This window comes from Corella eumyota, chromosome 7 (assembly GCF_963082875.1).
Source record: "Corella eumyota chromosome 7, kaCorEumy4.1, whole genome shotgun sequence".
NCBI lineage: Eukaryota > Metazoa > Chordata > Ascidiacea > Phlebobranchia > Corellidae > Corella > Corella eumyota.
Window position 1 is genome coordinate 2,581,615 of NC_137496.1, and position 23,003 is coordinate 2,604,617.

At 31.2% G+C, this 23,003-nt stretch overlaps 4 protein-coding genes across 4 annotated transcripts; 2 read left to right on the forward strand and 2 right to left on the reverse strand.

The window, feature by feature from the left end:
- Positions 1–177: 177 nt before the first annotated feature.
- On the reverse strand, positions 178–1,306 carry LOC145759961 (uncharacterized). Its single transcript, XM_082573815.1, has 2 exons — positions 794–1,306; positions 178–713 (listed from the first exon to the last, which is right to left on the reverse strand). Exons 1-2 carry the CDS (start codon positions 1,205–1,207, stop codon positions 282–284), a joined length of 846 nt encoding a protein of 281 aa, XP_082429941.1. The 5' UTR covers positions 1,208–1,306; the 3' UTR covers positions 178–281.
- A 166-nt stretch (positions 1,307–1,472) lies between these two features.
- Positions 1,473–6,253, reverse strand: LOC145759622 (uncharacterized). The gene is made up of 14 exons (XM_082573468.1): positions 6,137–6,253; positions 5,915–6,038; positions 5,049–5,420; positions 4,731–4,925; positions 4,424–4,540; positions 4,262–4,330; positions 3,953–4,187; positions 3,613–3,852; positions 3,368–3,499; positions 2,959–3,126; positions 2,587–2,889; positions 2,172–2,509; positions 1,874–2,082; positions 1,473–1,753 (listed from the first exon to the last, which is right to left on the reverse strand). The coding sequence occupies exons 1-14, from the start codon at positions 6,201–6,203 to the stop codon at positions 1,473–1,475; spliced, it is 2,850 nt and encodes a 949-aa protein (XP_082429594.1). The 5' UTR covers positions 6,204–6,253.
- An 868-nt stretch (positions 6,254–7,121) lies between these two features.
- On the forward strand, positions 7,122–10,643 carry LOC145760560 (uncharacterized). Its single transcript, XM_082574479.1, has 10 exons — positions 7,122–7,224; positions 7,440–7,543; positions 7,792–7,937; positions 8,281–8,442; positions 8,685–8,815; positions 9,004–9,106; positions 9,228–9,359; positions 9,559–9,644; positions 9,710–9,796; positions 10,263–10,643. Exons 1-10 carry the CDS (start codon positions 7,211–7,213, stop codon positions 10,345–10,347), a joined length of 1,050 nt encoding a protein of 349 aa, XP_082430605.1. The 5' UTR covers positions 7,122–7,210; the 3' UTR covers positions 10,348–10,643.
- A 164-nt stretch (positions 10,644–10,807) lies between these two features.
- LOC145759731 (organic cation transporter protein-like) lies at positions 10,808–16,146 on the forward strand. Its single transcript, XM_082573578.1, has 13 exons — positions 10,808–11,294; positions 11,370–11,460; positions 11,759–11,905; positions 12,269–12,372; positions 12,527–12,681; positions 13,039–13,231; positions 13,405–13,528; positions 13,629–13,776; positions 14,306–14,479; positions 14,648–14,756; positions 15,275–15,374; positions 15,640–15,782; positions 15,874–16,146. The coding sequence occupies exons 1-13, from the start codon at positions 11,140–11,142 to the stop codon at positions 15,944–15,946; spliced, it is 1,716 nt and encodes a 571-aa protein (XP_082429704.1). The 5' UTR covers positions 10,808–11,139; the 3' UTR covers positions 15,947–16,146.
- The last annotated feature ends 6,857 nt before the right edge of the window (positions 16,147–23,003 follow it).

Consider the following 23,003-nt stretch of genomic DNA (forward strand, 5'->3'; position numbering starts at 1 on the left):
GTATGTCATGTTATATCTCACATGCTTATTTATTCTGCGCATTCCGTTTTAAGTTCCATTTAAAATATAATAAAATGTATCCCAATTAATTAGCATTGTTTCTTTAATCATAAAATATTCTCTTTTTAAAAACTATTACGTCCCAGTGTAGGTATGGAATTTTTTAAGCGAGTAAAACGTTAACAAATAAATCAATCTGTTTAAACTAAAAATAAATTTATATAACACAAGAATATGATTACATAGATATACAGTACATAAAGGTAATATAAAACTATATTTTAAGGTATTTTGAAGACACAATGTCTTACATAATTCTTCCATCTCTTGCAAACCACATATTCTTTTATTAGGTGAGTAGCAGTATTACTTCTTACATAAATATTTTGTTTCCATTTTATAAGTCGAGAACTTGAGCCATTCCTTTGCAGTACACTCTTATTTATCCTTAGTATTTTGGTAGTTATGAAACATATTAAAATATTCAAGAGGTAAAAAAATACACAAATTGAGTACGTAAACTTGTTTATTGTGGATATTCGATGTGCATTAGTTGGCTCTAAAGGTCTAACGTCGCTCCTTTCACAGCATAAGCATGTCATACATTCAAGGGGTCCTACATATAACATTATCCCCTCATCTTTTACCCCCAAGCCTGTGGACCCACAAGCCTTAGCAATCAAATCATTTTTGTATTCGACGTTAAGGACGACCTGACAATAAAAAAACGCTTAATGATTGTATTTTCTAGTACATTTAGGTACAAAGCTAATGCCTGTTATTGTATTTTTACCTGTGCAAGATGTTTTAAAATATTCGTGTTTCCTCCTATAGTTAAAAGCAGTGAGCGGTTATAAATTTGATTCCATTCTGATGTTGTTAATTCCTGTTTTAGTTCTTCATATGCGACCACTATAAGCTTTGCCCCGTGGCTATGACCAATGAACATTAAAGATAAATTACCACATGCGCATATTGGTATATTTTTAGCTATTTCTGTAATTATTTCTTTACCAGATTGACTTCGCACCGTTTTTCCTTTATTCTGTACGACATCAATTCGTATATCTTCAAACTGATCGCCTAATAGATCTGCTTGCAAATTCGGAATAAACCGATTTCTTAAGTTGGTAACGAATTGATCTTTCGTCGCCAAACCTGTTACTATATACCCCTTAAACTCTTTACAGACATTAAATTCACACATATTTGAATACTAGACCAACCAAATAATGTTTAAAATGCGTTTAAGTTAGCTTTAACGCAAACCTATAGCCCTATTAAACAGAATGACTCGACCAACTTATACACGACTAAAGGCAGACAGCGATGTTATATTATTAAACAAATCTAACGTCCGGTCGTAAACTACTCAAGCGAAGTATTCATGCACTGATTATCCTCGACTTTTATTGCGACTTTTACAGAATTTACTTTACAGCAACAAACAACATTTACAATAATACTGTTGCTTATAATCTAGTATCTTCCGAAGAACGACTTCTTGTAAAGGATAGAAAACTATCTCGATGCCTGCGAACCTCTTTCGTGAATTTGATATACAAGTTATCCACATAATCAGAGTACAGGATTGGGTTAAGGGCGCTGTTAATTGGCAAAAGAACAATTGCTGACACTGCATAAGCAACATCTGGCATGTCGATACCGGAAAAGTTCATAAAGGCCATGATTGAAATGGGAATCCAGCAAAAGAAATCAGTGACCACAAGCCTCAGAATCTTCCTTTCAATCTCTTGTAAATGATTTAAAATTGTTACAAGACCTTTTAACATGTTGTCATAATTGTCCTTGTAGTTACAGTAAATTTTAATAAATTTTTTTTAACTAAATTGATGCGAAAAATTTCCCTTACTTGAACTTTTCTTGCTCTTCTTTTTGTTTCCTGTCGTCGGTTTAAGATTTCCACCAGATTTACTCCTGTAATAAATCACAGCGTAGGACACAGCAACAAACATGAAGGAAATGAAGTTGAAACTGTTAACCACAATTGACGGCAGAAAGGCACTGTCATTGGCTGTCACAAACAGTTTGGGTATACATGCACTATTTGAGCTGTAATATCTGTCAAAACATATTGTTGCAAAATTTCTAAATTGAATTTTGCAACCCTACTTACAAATAGCTTATTTCATATTTATATATTTTTATACCCGAAGTATAAAGCTGATTGCAGATCCTTTTTAAAGATTGGGATATTCTCCATTTTAACCCACGAATCTGCTGCCTTTATTTGTTCAATCTCAACATCAGATAAATTTGAAAATGTTGGGTCAAAAGTTATCAACCTTTCACCGTAGCTTTTATAGTTGTCAAACGTAGTCAGGGCAATGTCGTTAAACTTGTGATTAGGAATAAAAGCAGTATCAACATATACATGTTGAAGAAGTGCCGAGAAAGGAAAAAAGGCTACCACGCAAGGTAATAACCAAGAGATCATCACAAACAGCATTATCACCCGCTTTCTTGATCTAGTTTTTGATGCAATCGGCTAAACATAATATAGCATTTAAAATGTTTAAGGCAACATATTAATATATTGATTGAATTTTTGGCTTAAAAACTTACCTTCAATATTCCATACAGTCGAAACATAGTTAGAAACAAAAGAGTAAAGACCGATGTCTCGCTCGACAACGTGACCAAGACTCCCATTACTTTGCATGTGATACTACTAAGCCATATTAATGAGTTGGCGCAATATATGCCACTATAAGAAGCCGTAACGATTCCGAGGGTTATTAAATAAACTCCCATTAAAAGATCAGCAACGGCAAGGTTCAAAACAAAAATGTGATTGGCTCTAAGTGTTGAGGACTCGTTCTTCTTCAAAACTTTAGGAATCACTTTAATTTCGCCAACAATAACAGCCTTAAAACATGAATAGGTTTATTGGTATACAAATGTTAGTTTAGAACGGATTAAAGGTTTAACACTCACTAGGTTGCCAAAAATTCCCAACAACCCCATTATCCAAACCAAAGCTCTTAAGAAAGGGTTGCCTATCAATTCAAATCTTGACGAGAAGACATTGTCTTGTCTCCTTTCAGTTGATGTAACGGGGCATTCGTCACTTTGATCTGAACAATCCGATCTTCCATTAAATACCTGTAATAATTGACATGTTTTAATATAATTTAAATACATACAACTCAGAGATATAAGCTCTATTTAATATAGGCTTTAATTCAGAAATATAAGGTCTATTTAGAATTACAGTAAGACAGTATAAAGTCAAGCTGAACTATAATTGTCTGCCTTGCAATGTTTTGACCTGAACTCTATTTGTCTGCCTTGCAAACAACACTAATATTATACCATAATTAATAAAACAAAAAGTTATATTTACAAATCTTCTTGGGACAAATAAGGGTGATCCATTTTCGCAATAAAATCGATCAGCTGTCCCACAATTAAGTTCGTCCGCATTATTATCACAGTTGATGTTCTGGTCGCAAACAAGGCTTGTATCTATAGAAACCTGGTAATTTAATTTTTAATTTTAACACATAACACTTTTATTTTCTAAATCTATAATATGTTCTTATGTAAATGTGACCAAAGGAAAAAAATGCATTTATTAGGTTTATTTACCTGCAACCCGCCTAACGATGGGCAGTAAAATCTATCTGGACATTTAACTTCTAGTTCATCTGATCCATCATCACAGTCCAATTTACCATCACACACTTGATGTAAAGCAATGTTTATTAATCTCCCAGCTTGACAGTAAAAACGATTTGTGCAATTTTTCTCGTCAAACTGATTGGTCGGACAGTTGACAACTCCGTCACATTTTTCTTGTATTTCATAAGACTCCTTGATGCTGTAATTCTATGTGTATTGAAATTTCATAAAACAAAAAAATTTAATGTTTAACTCAATAAAGATCAACTTTATTTATATAAGTTCAATATGTCTAAGAGAGAAAAACCTTTGGAAAGCAAGGAAAGTATTGTAAACCGAGTCCTATTCCTCCTGATGCGCCAACATAACAAAGGTTAACCAGAGGCACCGTAAAATTCCATGAAGGGTTTGGGATAGGAGGAGGTGTGCAAGCTGTTTTGCATTCATCATAGTCATTATGAAAATAACCGAGCCTTGGTTTACAGTCAACTACTCCATTGCACATTGTAGCGTACATATCTTCAACACAAGGCACGTCACATCTAAAAACATGTACAGCATAGTAACATATCTACTTTTGTATTATTTGAAACGGATTTAAGTTAGCCTAACTCGCCTGCATGATGTGTTAGCCTCCAAGAACGATCCATACTTGCAGTCGAGTGTGTCCCCACAATAACTCATCCTAACAACATACAAAAGAAAGACTCTGTTAAGTAATATGTTATAAGGCACCACTTCTTATAACCTTGTTTGATTACTATTACATTTAGTTTACCTTTCATCTCTTGCATCCATGCAATCCCTTTTTGAATTGCAAACTGTTTTTCGATCAACACAAACACCATCTCCACAAGAGATTTCACCAATCCTACATTTCTGTACAGACTTTAATCTATATAAAATCATTAACATTTAACTTATATATTTTTTAAAGTAAACCATGAAACTTAACTAGTTGTTAAGATAAGGTAAAACGGATGGAAAATGCTTTAATACTAGCAAACATATTTAAAAAAGTATTTAAACTTTTACTTTCGAAATACGAACTTTGGCTTAGTTTAAATTTAACTTATATAACTTACTCTTCTAAGTTACTGTTTGGAACAGTCAGCCTGACATCATTGCAAATAGCTGGAACGTTGTTTTCACAAAGACATTCGTCAGATAAGTCTGAGCAATCAAACTTTCCATCACATATTCGTATTCTTGGTATGATCATTGACCCATCAAGACACCAAAAACATCGACCTTCGTTGAATGTTGTATTGTAACCTAACCTGACTAAGTCCCTGTTAAAACGTTTTGAAGATTCAGTAAAGATAAAGAATAATGTAACTACATAGCCTACGAGTAAGCATCTTAGAAACATATTAGTCTCGTATGCTTTTTACATTCAGTACCTTCCATCATTTTCTCCAAACTCAGAATCAAAACAGCGATCACTGCCATCGTCACAATCCGTTACACCGTCCCACAACAACCTTTGTGGGATCTTACATATTTTTCCTTGCCTGGTGCATTTAAAACCGATTCCCGCAGACCATTCATCATCGTAAGCACACCCGCTACAAGTTTCACCATCGCATAGATTTGATCTCTTTGCACATTGAAATCGAGGCGGCCAAGGCCAATTCCAATTACACGAGTAGTAATCAGGACAGCCTAGATCACAAGGCGCCGTATCGTGGCAAATTATTGCCCCACTGCAAATTAAATCTTCTGGAACAAGGCAATTTACTACGGGCAAAGGATATGGCCTTGGACGAAAGCATCTGCTTTGCAAAACGTTGTGTTCGTTATATTGATTTCATTGTATATAAAAAATTTAAACCTAAATTAGGTGGCTTATATCTTAATTATATAATTTATTCACGCTAAAAATACTTGTGTGAGCTATTCCCCATAGAGGTATATGGTCAATAGGCTATGACATGGATTAAATATATTATAATCCTACTTTGAACATTGGCATACACAAACGATTTTAAATTGTTACTTCCTGCCATTTATCAAAAATGTTTATTGAAATAAAACCCAATGTGTCATGTAACTGTACTTACGCCTACATTGCTAATTAAATTTATTATTTACAATTATTCTTCCACACCTTAAACTTAATTTAAGGCTAGCCATGTAATTTATGGAAATAATTTAAATAGGTATCACAATAAAACCCATTATCTCATAGCCAGTGGCAGGTGTTTTTTGTAATCCATAGGCCTACTTAGTTTTTTTTTAATAAATTTAATTGAAATAATATACTTACACAGCCAATGTGAAGTTATAACCTGGTGGTGGAATAGGTATTTCGTCACTGTAATCTCTACAATCTGGCAAACCATCGCATAACTTATCCATCTCTATTTCTGATCCATCGTTACATGTAAAATCTGGACAAGCAATAATTGAGCATTAAAATTAATGTAAGGAATGTCTCTAGTTTTTTAATCTATATGCATTCTTATAAATACTTAAATATTATTCTTACTTGCTTGTGCTGTTGCCTTAGATATAAATAAAATAATCAAAATCTCTAACAAATTAAAAATCTTCATTTTATATCGTTTGCCGAACTTTCCTAGCCTATGCCACTGGCACTGAATTGTTAGCCTGTATTAACATGAATTTAATAAGTTATATGTTGGTCAAATACGAAACTAATTCGTAAGTGGGTTAGCGATATCGTAAACTGTCAATTTAGTAATTAGAACTTCATATACAAAAACACAACGACTTTCATCTTTTATATATCTTACTGTATTCTATTTTTTTATTTAGTAATTTGATCGAACAATATTATTTTAATTTTAATTTCAATTTTTAATTTTATGACGAGTAAGAATTTTATTTCCAGACATTTGTTAAAATATTTGACTTGAATGACGCATATCTTGTTTTTGTTTTAGAACAAATAACGAAAACCTTGGGAAATGTCTGTCTATCAATCTATTCCTAATTTTTGTATCTTAACATCCTTCCCTTTGCTATGTCTTTGCAAACAAATGATTTTTGCAACCCGAAAGATATTCCGAATTGCAGATTTTTTTCTGGTTACCTAATTGTAGAAGATTTGTTTATAAAATGAATAATAGAAAAGGCAATCATAGTTTTCCGAACGTCCAGATTGGGAGACGTACTAGGGCCGGCTGTTGAGCTTACTTCTTAATCTTTTATTAACAACCGCGGCCTATAATATAGTAGATAAAATCTTGTTAACGTTTAAGAAAATAGGACTTTGGTTTTAACAAGATAATATCTTTAGTAAAAATTTTTTAAATAATTTTTTTACGAAACTCGCTGGAAAAAATTAAATTTTAATTTCTTATCATGTAAAATAATCTCCACTGCGCTAAAAATTATTATAATTTTCTTACAGACATGTAACAAAATATTAGGCTTATATCATGAAATGTAATTTATTAAATTTAAAATAAAATAATTTTAAATTAATTTTTGATATTTAGTTCGCTTGGGAAAGTCCCATACACTCACAACGTGTTCAAATTTCGTAGCGTAAACATTCTTTGGTTTTTGGGAATGATTGAGCTGTTTAAAAACAAAAATGGCTTCAAAAATGTAAGTTATAACTTTAATTGTTTACATAATAGTATACAAATTAAATATACATGGCTTAATCATTTGGGTTTATTAAAAAATGACCAGAAAAAACGCTTGAACGATTTGCATTAAATATTTTTGCAAATTTTTGTGAATATGCAATTAAAAAATTGTCCTTATTTAGTTTTAAGTTATATATAATATAAAGATGTAAGTTAACATATATTTTGTAGGCCTCCAACTTTTGTTCCTGGTTTCCATGATGAAAATGTTCTATCACAACTGGAGTATACACAGATTGGCAATACTGATATGATGGTGTCTAAATTGTCGTTTGGTAAGTTACGTTTAAAAAACACTTTTTTATATAAAAGGATTCGATTTATGGAATATTAGCCTGTTAAAAAAATTTATTTTTATTGATAAACTAAAAGTATTCCTATATTTTGAGTAACTATTTCAAAATCTTTATTCAAAAAGTTTTTGTATAACATGTTTTGTCAAAACTTGCTTTTTAAAGTAAAATAAAATTTTATATTTTTGATTTATTTTTTAGTACTCAACATTGGCACTTACTTTTTTTAGGTGGTTCTGCACTTGGGAGTGTGTTTCGTGAAACAAATGAAGCTGAAAGTTTGGAAGTGGTTGAAAGAGCAGTGAGAAATGGCTGGAATTTGGTTGATACATCACCTTGGTATGGACATGGAAAAAGTGAAACTGTGTTAGGAAAGGTGAATATTGTGAGGTCGTGTTACATAACATTTATTTATTGTGTTATAAAAAAATATTATATATATTTTAATTTTTTGGGCAACAGTGTGGTGTGGTGGACAGAACACTTGTCTTCACTACATGAGGTCCTGGGTTCCATCCCCACTGCTCTCATGCTGTAGTGCTCTTGAGTAAGACGCTGTAAACGGTATAAACTCATGCTGAGCCTATTCTTAATTAAAAATTTAATTATTTGGGCAATTATAATTTCTAAAATTCCAAACTGCCAATAGCAACTCCAGGCTGGATCAAGGTAACAGGTGTTATTTAATGCTTAATCTAAAAATTTCTATTTGGTATTAGATACTCCCTAGTCTCCCAAGAAAATCCTATTATCTGAACACAAAAGTTGGTCGCTATGAAGCAGATGTGAACAAGATGTTTGACTTTAGAGCTGATAGAGTTATTAGATCTGTAGATGAAAGTCTTCAGCGAATGAATGCAAAATACATTGACATTATTCAGGTTTAAAAAAAGTTTTTTTTTTGTAAAAGAAACTGCTAAATTTTTAAACATACAGATTTTGAGTTATATTTAATGTGGCATTTTGTTATAGGGTGAATATAATTTTAAGTTTGTGTTTTTTTCTTTCTTGGAAAATATAAAATAGTGTAAAATCATGCAAGTTGAAATACTGTTGATGTCGAGAAGACATTTAATGTTCTAACAATCTTTTTTGTGTGTAAATAATGTAGTGTTTTGTTTAGGTTCATGATGCTGAGTTTTCTCCATCCATCGACCTAATACTAAACGAAACCTTACCAGCTCTGCAGAAAGTCAAGGAATCGGGAAAAGCAAGATATATTGGAATCACTGGATACCCTCTGTCATTTTTAAAGTAAATTTTATATTATACCTTTACATGTAACTATTAATGTCCACCAAAAAAACTATGCAAAAGAGTTAAAAAAAACTCTATGGTTTACTAGAATTTTTTTGTGTTTGCTTACACCTTGATCTAATCATATTGTAACTAACCACTTAACTTAAGCAAGTAACTTATCATTATTAATAATTAATTTTTAGGCAAATAATTGATCGTTCCCATGTTAAGATTGATGCGGTGTTAACCTACTGCCATGGCTCAATGAATGATAACAGTTTGCAAGACTATTTACCTTATTTTGCAGTAAGTTGTTTTAACTTGTTTAGAGAAATTTTTCTCTAAAACTCGATATCTTAAAAAACACTGTAAACAGCATTTTGTTTTATTTCTTTTGGTACAAATTTGTAAATATTTTTTGTTAAAGTCCAAAGGTGTTGGTGTTATAAACGCTTCCCCTCTCTCGATGGGACTTCTAACTGAACGTGGTCCAGCTGCTTGGCATCCTGGCAGTGAACATCTAAAGAAAGTCTGCATCAAAGCTGCTCAATACTGCAATGTATAATACTTGTTTATGTTCATTTTATAAAACCTTTTTTCTATTTGAACTTTTTACAAATTTACCTAAACATCACATATTTGCCAGGTTAATATACTAAAACTTGCAAAATCTATTTTTATACTTGATCACTTTTGGTCATAATTTTTTTGTAATTTAGTTTGAGTTGATATGTTTATTTCAATCTAATTGTATATAGAGCCAATCTGTTGATATTGCAAAGCTGGCAACCCACTTTTCAATAGAACAACCTGGTGTACCAACTACATTAATAAGCACAGCAAGGTAAAAAAAAAGTGATATATATTTATTTAATTAACTATAAATTTTAAAACAATTTTATTTTGTAGCAAACGCAATCTTGACAGGAACATTAATACTCTAAAAAATGGAATAAATGAAGCTGAAAAAGTTGTGTCAGATTACCTTATGGATAGGTATGTAAATGCATTAATATTTGTCAATTGTCAATAATAGTCTAATCTAGTATCTTGTAGCCTAACAATATTTTTTCTTATATGTATCTTTATCCTCGATGTGGGAAGGCCGAATGCACGACCTAAACATAGAGTAACATCAGTTACTCCGACCAAGTCTCGAGTTGCCTTTAGCAGTTTGGGATACTGTATAGATTATAATTGCCTGGTAATTATTATGCTGGTTAACTGCTGGCTCAGCAGGAGTTCATACTGTTTAAATCGCCTTACTCAAGGGCGCTACAGCATGAGAGTAGTGGGGATTAAACCCACGACCTCATGATGGTGTAGCAAGTGTTCTTACCGCTACACCATGCTGCCAGTATATTAAGGTATGTTACGATTAGTTAGGAAAAACGTTGTACTTATGAATAGCAGTTTTTAATACCTAATACTGAATGATTAAAAAAGGGTTTTAAATTCTTAGGTATTTTAAACCACTTAATAACGAACATTGGGAAGGAGTGGAAATTGAAAACTTTAGAAAAGCGAAACAAATTGGAAAACACTAAAACTTGTGCAATTATCAGACTGGTTTGTATCCATAAATATAAATATATATCCTTGTAGTAAAATATTTTATATTGCTTTTATTTTAATAATCAACATTGCATTACTTTTTAAAGTTACTTGTATTCTATTAGCATACCTCTATATTAAAATAACTAATATTGCCCTAGTGAATATACCTCCTCTATATTGATATAACTCTATTGCATTAGTAAATAATACCTTTACATTTGTTTAACATAAAATTTTTGCATTAGTAAGACTAGTTTAATATTTTATTTTTTTTATTTTTGTGCAGTATACCAAATCATATTATGTTTGTAAATTAATTAACAGTTGTACTTAACATATAAGATTGCAATATATTTTTAATTTTTTTCATATAAAGTTATTTAATAAATCTTATGTACTTAATTGTTATTCTTAACTGTTAAAATCTATTTTAAAACTTAATTTTTTATTAAGGTTTGTAAATACAAGGTTTTGCTACTAGCAATGTTGAAAATCAAAGTTATGTAAAAACCATAAAAAGGACAGTTTGTCCTTTAGTCAATGATCTACCAACATGACACAGAGTTATCTTTAATCAAATAATAATGCAAGGGGTTTATGCAATGCAAAGAATTCAGCATATATTTAGTAAGTCATTAGCTAGTGTTTAACTTTCAGTTTTATTTAGTATTTTTTTCGGAATTTTTTACACAGCTGTTGGCTAGTTAGTATGTCATATATGTTTGGTTTGTATATAGCTTAAATTATATAAAAGTACAGCTTATTTAAAAAAAAATTGGAAAATGAGTGACGACCATGATCTAGATGAATGGCAGGAAAAAAATGGTGGTATTAGTCGTTATCAGATTTATATTTTTGCTGTCTCTGCTTATTTATCATTTTCAACTGGCTTTATACCTCAAATAGCAATTTTTCTAAGCGCTGTTCCTGAACACAGGTAAGTAAAATATAGTTGCAATTATTTTATGTATTATAAGCAACTGATATAAATGTGTTTGTTACTGGATTTTAGATGTGCCGTACCACCTTTAGATAATGGAGACTACAACCTAACTGAAAGCCAGATCTTGAATCTAACTATTCCATATGATCAAGCAAAACAGGTTTTTAATAAAGCTTAAATTATAACTTGATATTTTTGGTATTATTTTAACATTGTTGTGGAATGGACATAGCAACTAAACATAGCATTAGTTGCTCCAAACCAGTTTTAAGTTGACTTCAGCAGTTGGAGATATTATTGATTATAACTGCCTGATAACTTTTCTGCTAAATGGTTTTCAGCTCAGCAAAAGTTTATATCATTTTAAGACACTATGGCAAGAAAGCAGTGAAATCAAACCCAGGACCCCATGTAGTTACCCCTCTTTTTAAAATAAAACTTTTTTTTTTACTTTACAGACCTTTTCGAGTTGTTACCGATATAATCTAAACCTTACTGATTGTCCAATAGATTTGTCTTGTATAGTTCCAACTGATCAAGTAATACCATGTGATAACGGTTATCATTATGATAAAAGTGTTTACATTGAATCAACAATTTCTGAGGTTATTTTAAATAAATTTTTTTTTTTAATTAATTTTGGAATGGTATAGATTATAATTGCCTTATAATTAAACTGCTGATTAAAGATTGGCTCAGCAGGAGTTTATACTATACAAAGCACTTTACTCTAGGGCGTTACAGCATAAAAGCAGTGGGGGTTGAACCCAGGACCTAACGTAGTGAAGCTTAGTGTTTTAACCACTACATCTCATTGCCAGTCTTGTTATTTTAAATATAATAAATTTACTAAACTTATGTAAACTTCCTAGTTTTATGTTTTCACTTAGTTAATACAAAATAAGTTACCTTTATCTTCATAATTATCTTAAAACTGAATAAAACTTACAATTGATTTTACCAATTAGTGGGATCTGGTTTGTGAAAATGATATTTTGGATACCATTGCAACAAGCCTTTTCTTTTTTGGGTTCTTTATAGGATCCGCATTATATGGACCCATCAGTGATTGGTATGCCGTTTTAATTCAGTAACATAACAATAATATTAATGCAGTTTTAATTTATTACACTGCAAGTGGGGTGAATATTACATTATTAACCATGCATAAATATTTGTGAAAACACATAAAATTACAAGTTAATAGAAGTATTATTTCTATATAGGTTTGGAAGGAAAATGGCCTTACTTATTTCCTTTGGATCTCATTGCGTTTTCAGTTTTGCTGTTGCTTTTGCAAACAGTTTTGGGTTGTACACTTTTTTTCGTATTTTTTCTGGTGCTGCTTGTGTAGCTGCTTACGTAGCAATTTTCACTTATGGTATGTTGAGTTATTTAAATATTGACCAAGCCTGCAATTGTGGTTTCCTAAATCAATAATTAACAGCTTTAATAGTGAATCGTTTGACGTAGTTTGTAACATAATTTATATAAAATAAAGTTTGGTTAACATTATATATGTTTGTCCAATTTATAGGCCTACAAAATTAATAAAACTGCCTTTTGTGGTGTGCAGGTAAATTATCAAGGGCAAATATTTGTTAAGAGTTGCAACCATATTATATAATTAAAATTTTGACTGGAGGGTGGGCTACCGACTGATATTGTAAATGTAAAAATGTAATCTTATATTTCTTTGGTATGTTATTATACTTATGTTTTTTGCATTTTGTTTTAGCCATTGAAATATCAACAGTGAAATACAGAACTTATGTTGTTGTTGGAGCTGGTTTCACGTCAGGATTTTCTCACTTTATCTTACCTATTTTGGGTCTGGCCTTTCAGGGAAATTGGAGATCGCTAGAAATAGCTTGTACTTTATTTTCAGTTCCATTTTTTATTGCTTACTTTTTCATCCCAGAAACTCCAAGGTAAAAATAACAAAACAACCCTAAAATACTAAATTAATTCTATTTGAATACTTTCTATCAATATAAGGTATTAGAATAGGTACTATATTAGTTCAATCTTTCATTCTAACTTTTTATTAAATTTATTTGAAATTCATTTTAGTAGTTTAATAACAATATTTTTATTTTTTTAGATGGTATTTGTCGAAAGGTAGAAATGAAGAGGCTAGGAAGGTTGTGGAAAAATATGCAAAAAGCAACAAATGTCAACTTACTGATGAAAGTTGGAATTCCATTGTAAAAGCTGAGGAAAAAAAGGTAGCAAAACATATGTAATATCATTTTAAAATTTTATTTATAATTTTTTTACATTAAAATTTAATAATTTATTATTAATTTAATTTCCTTTTTTCTTTAGATATTGCTTGAAGCAAACAAGAAGTATTCTTTTATTGAGTTATACAAAAGACCTTACATGCGCTTAATTACATTTGCTGTAATGTACGGGTGGTTTGCTGTCAGTTTAGTCTTCTATGGATTGGCACTTAACGTAGGATCACTTGCAGGTTAATAAATATATTTAATAAAGCTAAGTAGATGATAAATGTTAACCGGCAGCGTGGTGTAGTGGTAAAAACAGTTGCTATACCACACATGGGGTCGTTGGTTCAATCCTCACTGATCTTATGCTGTAGTGCCCTTAAGTAAGGCACTGTAAACGTTTTGAACTCTTGCTAAGCCAGCACTTAATCAGCAGCATAATTATCGGCAATTATAATCTATATTATCCCAAACTGCCACAGGCAATTTGAAACTGGGTTGGCGTAACTGTTGTTACTTTATGTTTGAGTCGCGCATCTGAACATCCCGCATCAAGGATAAAGATATATACAAAAAAAAATGTATGTCCAATTTATGGGCCAACAAAATAAACAAAACTGTTTTTAATTGTGCCCGAGTAAATATTAGTTAAAAGTTGCAACCATATTACAACAATTAAAATCCCGACTGTAAGTTAAGCTGTTAACTAATTATTCCTATTACACTGGTAGTTATAACCAAGCTTAACTTGCTTACAAAACTTAAATGTTTTAGGTGATCCTTATGTGAATGCTATTATCAATGGTGCGATGGACATAGCAGCTCCTATGTTAATATTGCTTGCTCCTGTGATTGGTAAACGACCATTATTATTGATGGTGTTTTTTATAGCGAGCATGGGGTGTCTTGTCTCAACTGTTTGCAATGAATTAGCAAACGGCAACACAGGTTAATACATTATAAAATATTCCTTAAATAGTACTATAAATCGTTAAAGATAAAAATATTTTGTAATTTTTTTTAAGTTTAAAATATTATGCCATATTTGCCATCTACAAAAAAGTTCTTTAAACATATTTGTTTTTATTTGCAATATTTTTATTCAAAACTTTTTAGCTTTAATAAATGCCGGAGTTGGTCTTGCTATAATGGGGAAAATGGGAGCAGCTGCATCTTTCACAACTTTATATGGAATCACATCAGATGTTTATCCTACAGTTGTTCGGTATATTTTCAAATCATTTTTTTGTATCTATCTTTATCCTCGATGTGGGCAGATGGAATACGCAACCTTAACATAAAGTAACAACAGTTACCTCGACCCAGTCTTGAGTTGCCTGTGACAGTTTGGGATATTATAAATTATAATTGCTCGATAATTAAGTTGCTGATTAGGTGCTGGCTCAGCAGGAGTTTATACCGTCTATAGCACCTTACTCAATGGGGTTACAACATGAAATCACTGGGGATCGAACCCAAAACCTCATGTAGTGTAGGAAGTGTTCTTACCACTACACCACGCGGTCGGTATAAATTAGTTTGATTTTTAAGTTAGTTAGAAGTTAGATTTTGGAGTAACATATTGTAACATATTGCCTAAATGGATAATACAGTATATAAATTTAGCAAACAAAATTTACAAATAACATTTGATTTAACAAATCCCATGTTTGTGGTATACTTATTTGTTGGCCTACTTAAAGTTTGATAAAAATATATGCATAACTTTACACTTACCTTTAGTGGGACTGGTATGAGTGTGGGATCAATGTCAGCAAGAATTGGAGGAATGGTTTCTCCATTCATGTTGGATTTACAAGAAACCATACCATGGCTAACACAGGTATACCTTGGTAGAAAAAAATGTTTTACTAATTCAAAGAGTGGCTACATATACCTAAAGATTTGGTACAATAATTTTATTAATTTTTACAATCTTATTTATATGGAAGCGTAAAAGTTAAATATAATATTAAAACCCACTTGAACAAAACATCACAGTTGTTTTTAACTTAAAAAAAATATTGTTAAATAAACATCTTATCTATAGGTGCCTTATAAATTTCTCCATTTAACATTCTACAGAGTATATTAATTTTTATTATTAGACCATATTTGGAATCCTGGCATTTTTTGCTTTTCTTACAAGTTTTATATTTCCTGAAACTGAAAAGAAAGATTACATGACGTCACTTGACGAAGCAGAAATATTCTACGAGGAGAATATGACGTTTTTAAGAAAATTTTACAAGTAAGATTTTACACAGTATCAAAAGTCTGCGTTTGTAACTGTTACTTATTGCAATCAATAATATATAACACTTAATTTATTATTTTTCTAGATCACCAAAAACCAAACCAATAAAAGAACTAACTGCACACTCAAATGATGGATATGTTCAAACAAAATTTTAAAACTTAAATTTATATTAGTTAATAAAAATCGAAAATAAAAAATGGAAGAAAAAAACGTAAGAAAAATATAAAAAATAAGGAATTTTGACACTTTTTAGCAAAAAAAAATACTTTCAATCTTTTGTTAGTCTTCCAAACATCTTAAAAATCATTTTGATATTAAATTCTGGCAAAATATTTTTTTCTTTTAAAACAACGATTTTTGTCATTTTCTACAATGGCTTGGTGGTTTTGCTAAATTTAGCCAAAAATTATTTGGTTATTTTTTTGCAAGAAAGGCACTCGCAGTTTATATTAAAATAAACCTTTTACATGAAACTCGTCTGATATTAGACTATTAAAACCAAATTTCCACATAAAGGATAAATTGTATAAAATAAAGAATTTGCAGCTTTTAGCTTTGGGAGAAACGAGAAAAAAAACGCTTTTATCAGGAGGAGCAAAGAGAGAACGCTGATAACAAATTCCGTGCGACGCTTTTTAACACACGTGGTCTTTCTCTATTAACTGCATAGTATTGCATTGTACTAGTTTTATATACAAGACATCTAGTTTAGAATAGAAAAGCAGTTTTATGCGTTATTAATTTGTTTTAAGTGTATCAGTTTAGTTCAAGTTTATTATATTGATTATGTATAGGTCATAAAGAGATGTAAGTTATCTAAAATGTGAGTTATACTTTTAGCAAATAGATTATTTAATTTAATGATAGTTTTTATAACAATGTGAACGAAGTTAGGCATTAAAGGTATGTTTGTAGTAGTTAAAAATAAAATACTCTTTCGCGAAATGTTTTTCGCGAAAAATAAAAGCTACGACGATAGTATTTAAATATAATACCAATACATAGCATTAAACTTCTTTATTTTTTTTATTTAGGGAATTTTTTAAACCCGGATGTAGATATAATCAAAAATTCCTGACGACATTTTTTTTCAAAAACAAGTTTAAATTTATTTATGGTAACTTATAACAAAAGTTGTGTTTTAATTCTTTACCTTAAATTTTGTTTTTTTAAAACTTTATTTATTTGTAAACAGCTTATTTTAAGTTTTAACGAATAATTAAACTGTTGAATAATTGTTGGCTCAACAGAAGTTTATGTCGTTTAAAAGTCTCGCTGTCACAGCATAGAAGCAGTGGGCATCCAGGACCCTATCTAATAAAGTAAAGTGTTCTATACACTTCACCACAGTGTATAGAACACTTTATACACTTCACCACGCTGCTGGTAAATGATACTATTAGGCCTTGCAATCAAAATACATTCCTACCATCAGCGGTGCATAAAATTAAAAAATAATAACATTTATATTTAATTTAGGTAACCTACATTCTAAAAATAGAATTAACAGTTGCATGGAGGTGATTATGACTAAGCAAATGTGAAATTCGACAAAAACGTTTCGACTTCGAATCACATTTTCAACATTTTCCAAAACTGAACAGAAAGCAACAAGTAAGTACCATATAATGTTTGTTAAAATGTAAGGTTGTTTTTATGGTAAAAAATATTTGGTTTATTAATTAGTTTATATGCTTGTAGTAGTTTTTATTATTTATATTTTAGTAAATAACTGTTTAAATAATTTTACTATATATTTTGTTTACGTTATTTTTTTTTCTGTTCTTTTTAAATTACTTTTCAAAAATATTTTCATATATTTATGTTTTGTAGTTATTACAACAAATGTAGCCAATTGTCAAGACACCAAACTACAAGTTTTTGGAATAGTTAACTACTCCGGATGAAGAAAGTACGTCACAACGACTGCAGTGCTGTCAATTTTTGCTTTTTGTGTTATTTTGTTGTGCTGTGTTGTATCGTGTTGAAAATGTGTGGTTTGTATTTATTTATCGTCGATGTAGAAGGCCAACTTTGCAGCATGAACAAACTGTGGTAACTCTTGTCAGTTTAGGATATTATTACCCAAGAATTATTTGCCATTATGTTTCAAAATAGTTAGGTTAGTGGAGTACGAAAAAAGTTTGTTAGTAAGTGTTGAGGACAAATTTCGATGTGCCAATGCCCAATAGTTGAAGATAGACTGAAAATAAAGACATCAAAATGTACCTGTACATCTTAGTTTAAAACTCTTTATTAATTCACCCCCATTTTAACGATTTTCAACATAGCACCCTAACAGTTAAGTCCATGACTCAGGCCACTTTAACACACTCTTATCGGACTAGACCTTTACCCTGTAAATCCCTTATGCCCTATTTTTTATAGAGTTCCTCTTATCGGACTAGACCTTTACCCTGTAAATTACTTGTGCCCTATTTGTTATAGATGTCCTCTTATCGGACTAGACCTTTACCCTGTAAATCCCTTATGCCCTATTTTTTATAGAGTTCCTCTTATCGGACTAGACCTTGTAAATTACTTGTGCCCTATTTGTTATAGATGTCCTCTTATCGGACTAGACCTTTACCCTGTAAATCCCTTATGCCCTATTTTTTATAGAGTTCCTCTTATCGGACTAGACTTTTACCTTGTAAATTACTTGTGCCCTATTTGTTATAGATGTCCTCTTATCGGACTAGACCTTTACCCTGTAAATCCCTTATGCCCTATTTTTTATAGAGTTCCTCTTATCGGACTAGACTTTTACCTTGTAAATTACTTGTGCCCTATTTGTTATAGATGTCCTCTTATTGGACTAGACCTTTACCCTGTAAATCCCTTATGCCCCATTTAATCTAGAGTTCCCATTATTTAGGCCTTTATTTAAGCACCTCTAACACCTATGTTGTGTTTAAGTAGTAATTTGCCCCGTTTCTATGCACCTTAGTTAAAACACTGTCCTATGCAAATAAGTGCATGTAAATCAACGCCATCTGAACCCTATACATTTAAATCTAATCATGTATGCGACAACGCTGTGTCTAATTACTTTTATTTAAATAAGGTTTTAATAAACGTTAAGCACGTAATTTTGTTAAGAATGTGTAAATTTTAGAGTACAAAAAAAACAACACAAGAAGTAACAAATCGCATTTTAATTTTTTAACAAGTTCTCAAATTCCTATTTTTTGCGTTTTATAGATTCCGCCTGTTTTTTGATACCCTTCATATTTTTTTATTTCCCATTTTTTTAATTTCTGATTTTTATTTTTTTTTTATATTCTGCCCCTTTAATTTCACGTCCTTACTTAAACTATTGCACTAAGCTGTAATCAAAAGTTTTAAATGGCAGTAAGAACGTTTAATCACTTGAATTTCTTAGTCATTGTATGTTAATGTATTCGAATAATAGTAACATTTCACAGGGTTATTCAATCAATAAAACTAATAATAAATCAATAAACCATGGTAATTAATACATATAGTTTAACAGCCATATTTTTTTCCTTTTTTAAGTCAGAAATAGTCGTGTATCCTACTATATATTGGCACATGTTTACACATTTTCATAAATAAATAATTTTAGGCACTTTAACAATGTTATTAGCGACATATTGTAATTAAACTATGTATTAATGTTCAACTTTTTTAGAAAGTAGGGCAGAATGAACGTTTAATTTTTTTTTTGTTTTTTTTTTAATTTTTTTGTAAAAAAAAAAATTTCACGGTAATTAGTGACGTCATCATAATACCGAAAAAGTGCTGCAAAATCTTTATTTTACAAATTTTTTAGATTTTGTTTTGCGCAATCGATTTTGAATGCTTATGTTATACTGCACTGTAAATTTCAGTTTTTTTATTTATAAAAAAATTTCAGAATTTAAAAAAGAATTTGCTTGCAATTACCCGTCGAAATTTTTTTTCCGAAATTTTCAAATTTTTTCGGCCCAAATTTCACTGAAACTGTGTCAGAATGTGTATTGGAGGGTGCTAAGTCCAATAAACTTGGTTTCATCGCGCTATCTTTTGTAGTTTTTGAGTAAATTAATATTTTGTGCAAAAATGAGGATAAAAAAGGCCAAAAACACCACTTTTTGGCCTTTTTTTCGAAATTTTCAAAAAAATCACGATTTTTGACTTTTAATTTTCGCGGAAAATAAAATAATTTTTTTCCGCTTTTTTTCATTCGCATTCGCGGAAGAAGTTTTTCCGCCTTTGTAAGACGGAATCAGCGGGGTTTGAACATGAAACATACGATACAGTAGAAGATGCGAATACAACAGAATAACGACAGTAATAACTGAAGAGCTATGAGAGAAGTTAGAATTGTCTTGCGAATCCTAATACTTATCTTACCAAATATAACCCTCTATTAAAAAGTGTAATTGCGGTACCTCGAACCTTTGGCATTCCATACGGGAGACCTACCACCGAGCCACGTAGCTGCTTTGTTTCTCGCTGCAAAAATGCATACATACATACCAAATCCTAGGACTTTGAAAAAATTAAATCGTCGCATGTAATTACTGTGTACTTATATACTACAGTGCACTAGCGCGCTTAAGACGCGGTATTTTACGTTTGTTTTATTTTAGAGAGGATTGTCGCATAGCTCTCTTTTTCGCTTTAGGTCGTTCTAAAGAATGCAGTACAAATTATATCGAACAAGAGTTTATTTTTTACAAATACGTTTAAAATAAAATGTATTTCAATTAAATGTGCACGAAATAATCAAATTATATAATAAAATATAAATAAATTAATGTAATAAAAAATAAGTTTAAATAAAAATTAGTTAAAATTAAATTTAGTTTAAATAAAAAATAAATTAAATTAATAAATATAGGTATACGTACATAAAAGCGCCAGCTCTGTTCTGCGACTCTAAAGCATTTATTTGCCACCTTTCCACTTCTAAAGCTTGGATATCATTTCACGTCTACAAAGTATACACATTAATATAAAATAAATATCTTTTTTAACAAATAATTAAACTTTTGCTTAATTTACAAACAATGTAACGTTCAATATGTTTAACTTAAACATCCGCCACGATAGCCGAGTGGGTTAGTCGGAAGACCTGATGTTGGTGAGTCGTGAGTTCGATTCCCAGGTAGGCAACTTAGAAAGAAAAACATTCTTTAAGGTAATATAATTTTTAATAAATATTTAAACGTGTGTTTACAATATAACCTACGTATAATTGGAATGCTGATATCAGCGCCACGATAGCTCATCGGAATAGACGGCTACGGAATGTCGTGAAGGTACGGGGTTCGATTCCCAAGCAAGACCAAAGCGACTTAGATTTGTCCTAAAGGTACTTACGTTTTTGACGAATATTTAAACGTTACAACTAACATATATATCCTAGAATTAGTAGAACTAAAAGTGCCGCCCCGGTAGCAGAGTGGGATAGTCGACGTGACAACGTTCGGCGAGGTAGTTGGTTCGATCCCCACTGCTCGGCAGAGACAGTGTCGTCTCGAAAGCACGGGTTCGAATCCCGTCGATTGAAATAAAAAATTTATCTCAATCGAAAATAGAAGGGGGGAGGGTAGACAGCCCCCTGGGAAGAAAACAGGGGGGTTTGCTGAAATTTTCTCTTCATTTTATACAGCTGTAGTTTTTTCAGAAAAAAATTCAGCAAACCCCCCTGTTTTCTTCCCAGGGGACTGTCTACCCTCCCCCCTTCTATTTTCGATTGAGATAAATTTTTTTATTTCCATCGACGGGAATCGAACCCGTGCTTTCGAGACGACACTGTCTCTGCCGAGCAGTGGGGATCGAACCCACTACCTCGCCGAACGTTGTCACGTCGACTATCCCACTCTGCTACCGGGGCGGCACTTTTAGTGCTACTAATTCTAGGATATATATGTTAGTTGTAACGTTTAAATATTCGTCAAAAACGTAAGTACCTTTAGGACAATTCTAAGTCGCTTTGGTCTTGCTTGGGATTCGAGCAGTGGGGATCGAACCCACTACCTCGCCAAACATTGTCGCGTAGACTATCCCACTCTGCTACCGAGGCGGCACTTTCAGTTCTCCTAATTTGAAGGTATATAGGTTGTAACGTAAACACAAGTTTAAATATTTATTAAAAATTTTTTACCTTTAAGAATACTTGTCATTATCCTTATTTTCGCTGGGAAACGAACCTACGACTCATCGAGGACACGTCTGTCGACTTACCGCTTGAGCTACGATGGTTGATCTTCAAGACCTGAATTTTTAAACGTACATTTCTTGTAAGGTTAACCTGCATATCAAATTTGTTAAATTTATGATTTTAACAGACTTGTTAGTACTTACCAAGCGTGGATTCGAACCCGAGCAATCTGCCTAGCAGTCAAGAGCGTTAACCGTTCAGCTAACGAGGACGAACCGAAGCTACGCTTTTCTGAAAATATACACAATTAGTGTGATACGTTCAACAAAAAATAAATAAACACAAAATTGTTATAAAAAATTATTAAAACAACATATTATTAGTTTTTGTTTAGTACAATCGATTTTGCATGCCTATGTAATTTTGTACTGTAAATTTCAGATTTTTTTATTCGAAAAAAATTTTAGAATTTTGAAAAAATTTGCTTGCAAATACACGTCGAAATTTTTTTTTCCGAAATTTCAAAATTTTTTTGAATAATTTTATAATTTTTTTTAATTTTAATAATTTTAATTTTACTGAAACTTTGTCAGAATATGTATTGCAAGTTGCTGAGTCCTAAAAACTTGGTTTCGTCGCGCTATCTTTTGTAGTTTTTAAGTAAATTAATATTTTGTGCAAAAATGAGGATAAAAAACGCTAAAAACACCACTTTTTTTGCTCATTTTTTTTGCAAAAAATGCACTTACAGCCTATAAGAAGTCATTTAAACGTTTTTAAACTAATTGAAAGCATTCAAAAATCACGTTTTTATTGAAAAATAAAAACTGAATAAACGACTCTCGTGCATCATCTTGCGGTAAAAAAACTAATAACGAAAATTTAAAAAAAGGGAATTTTAACAATTTCTTGCAAAAAAGGCACTTTTAATCCACTGTTAGTCATCCAAATTTTCAAAAATCACTTTTTTATCGAATTTTGGCAACCTATTTTTTCTTTCCAAAACAGCGATTTTCGGCATTTTCTACAAGGGTATATAGCCTTGGTGTTTTTACTAAATTTGGCCGAAAATGAATAAAAAAGTTTGCTCATTTTTT

What these genes read in the sequence shown, in the direction of transcription:
- LOC145759961 (XM_082573815.1), bottom strand. Translation starts at nt 1,207, where the DNA reads ATGTGTGAATTTAATGTCTGTAAAGAGTTTAAGGGGTATATAGTAACA. An exon ending in TTTTAAAACATCTTGCACAG is followed by an intron (nt 714 to 793) that starts GTAAAAATACAA and finishes TTTTATTGTCAG; the next exon opens with GTCGTCCTTAACGTCGAATA.
- LOC145759622 (XM_082573468.1), bottom strand. Translation starts at nt 6,203, where the DNA reads ATGAAGATTTTTAATTTGTTAGAGATTTTGATTATTTTATTTATATCT. An exon ending in CCAAACAGTAACTTAGAAGA is followed by an intron (nt 4,541 to 4,730) that starts GTAAGTTATATA and finishes GATTTTATATAG; the next exon opens with ATTAAAGTCTGTACAGAAAT. An exon ending in CAATCAGCTTTATACTTCGG is followed by an intron (nt 2,083 to 2,171) that starts GTATAAAAATAT and finishes ATGTTTTGACAG; the next exon opens with ATATTACAGCTCAAATAGTG.
- LOC145760560 (XM_082574479.1), top strand. An exon ending in GGTGTCTAAATTGTCGTTTG is followed by an intron (nt 7,544 to 7,791) that starts GTAAGTTACGTT and finishes TACTTTTTTTAG; the next exon opens with GTGGTTCTGCACTTGGGAGT. An exon ending in TCAGATTACCTTATGGATAG is followed by an intron (nt 9,797 to 10,262) that starts GTATGTAAATGC and finishes TTAAATTCTTAG; the next exon opens with GTATTTTAAACCACTTAATA.
- LOC145759731 (XM_082573578.1), top strand. Translation starts at nt 11,140, where the DNA reads ATGAGTGACGACCATGATCTAGATGAATGGCAGGAAAAAAATGGTGGT. An exon ending in AGCGCTGTTCCTGAACACAG is followed by an intron (nt 11,295 to 11,369) that starts GTAAGTAAAATA and finishes ACTGGATTTTAG; the next exon opens with ATGTGCCGTACCACCTTTAG. An exon ending in TTTTTAAGAAAATTTTACAA is followed by an intron (nt 15,783 to 15,873) that starts GTAAGATTTTAC and finishes TTATTTTTCTAG; the next exon opens with ATCACCAAAAACCAAACCAA.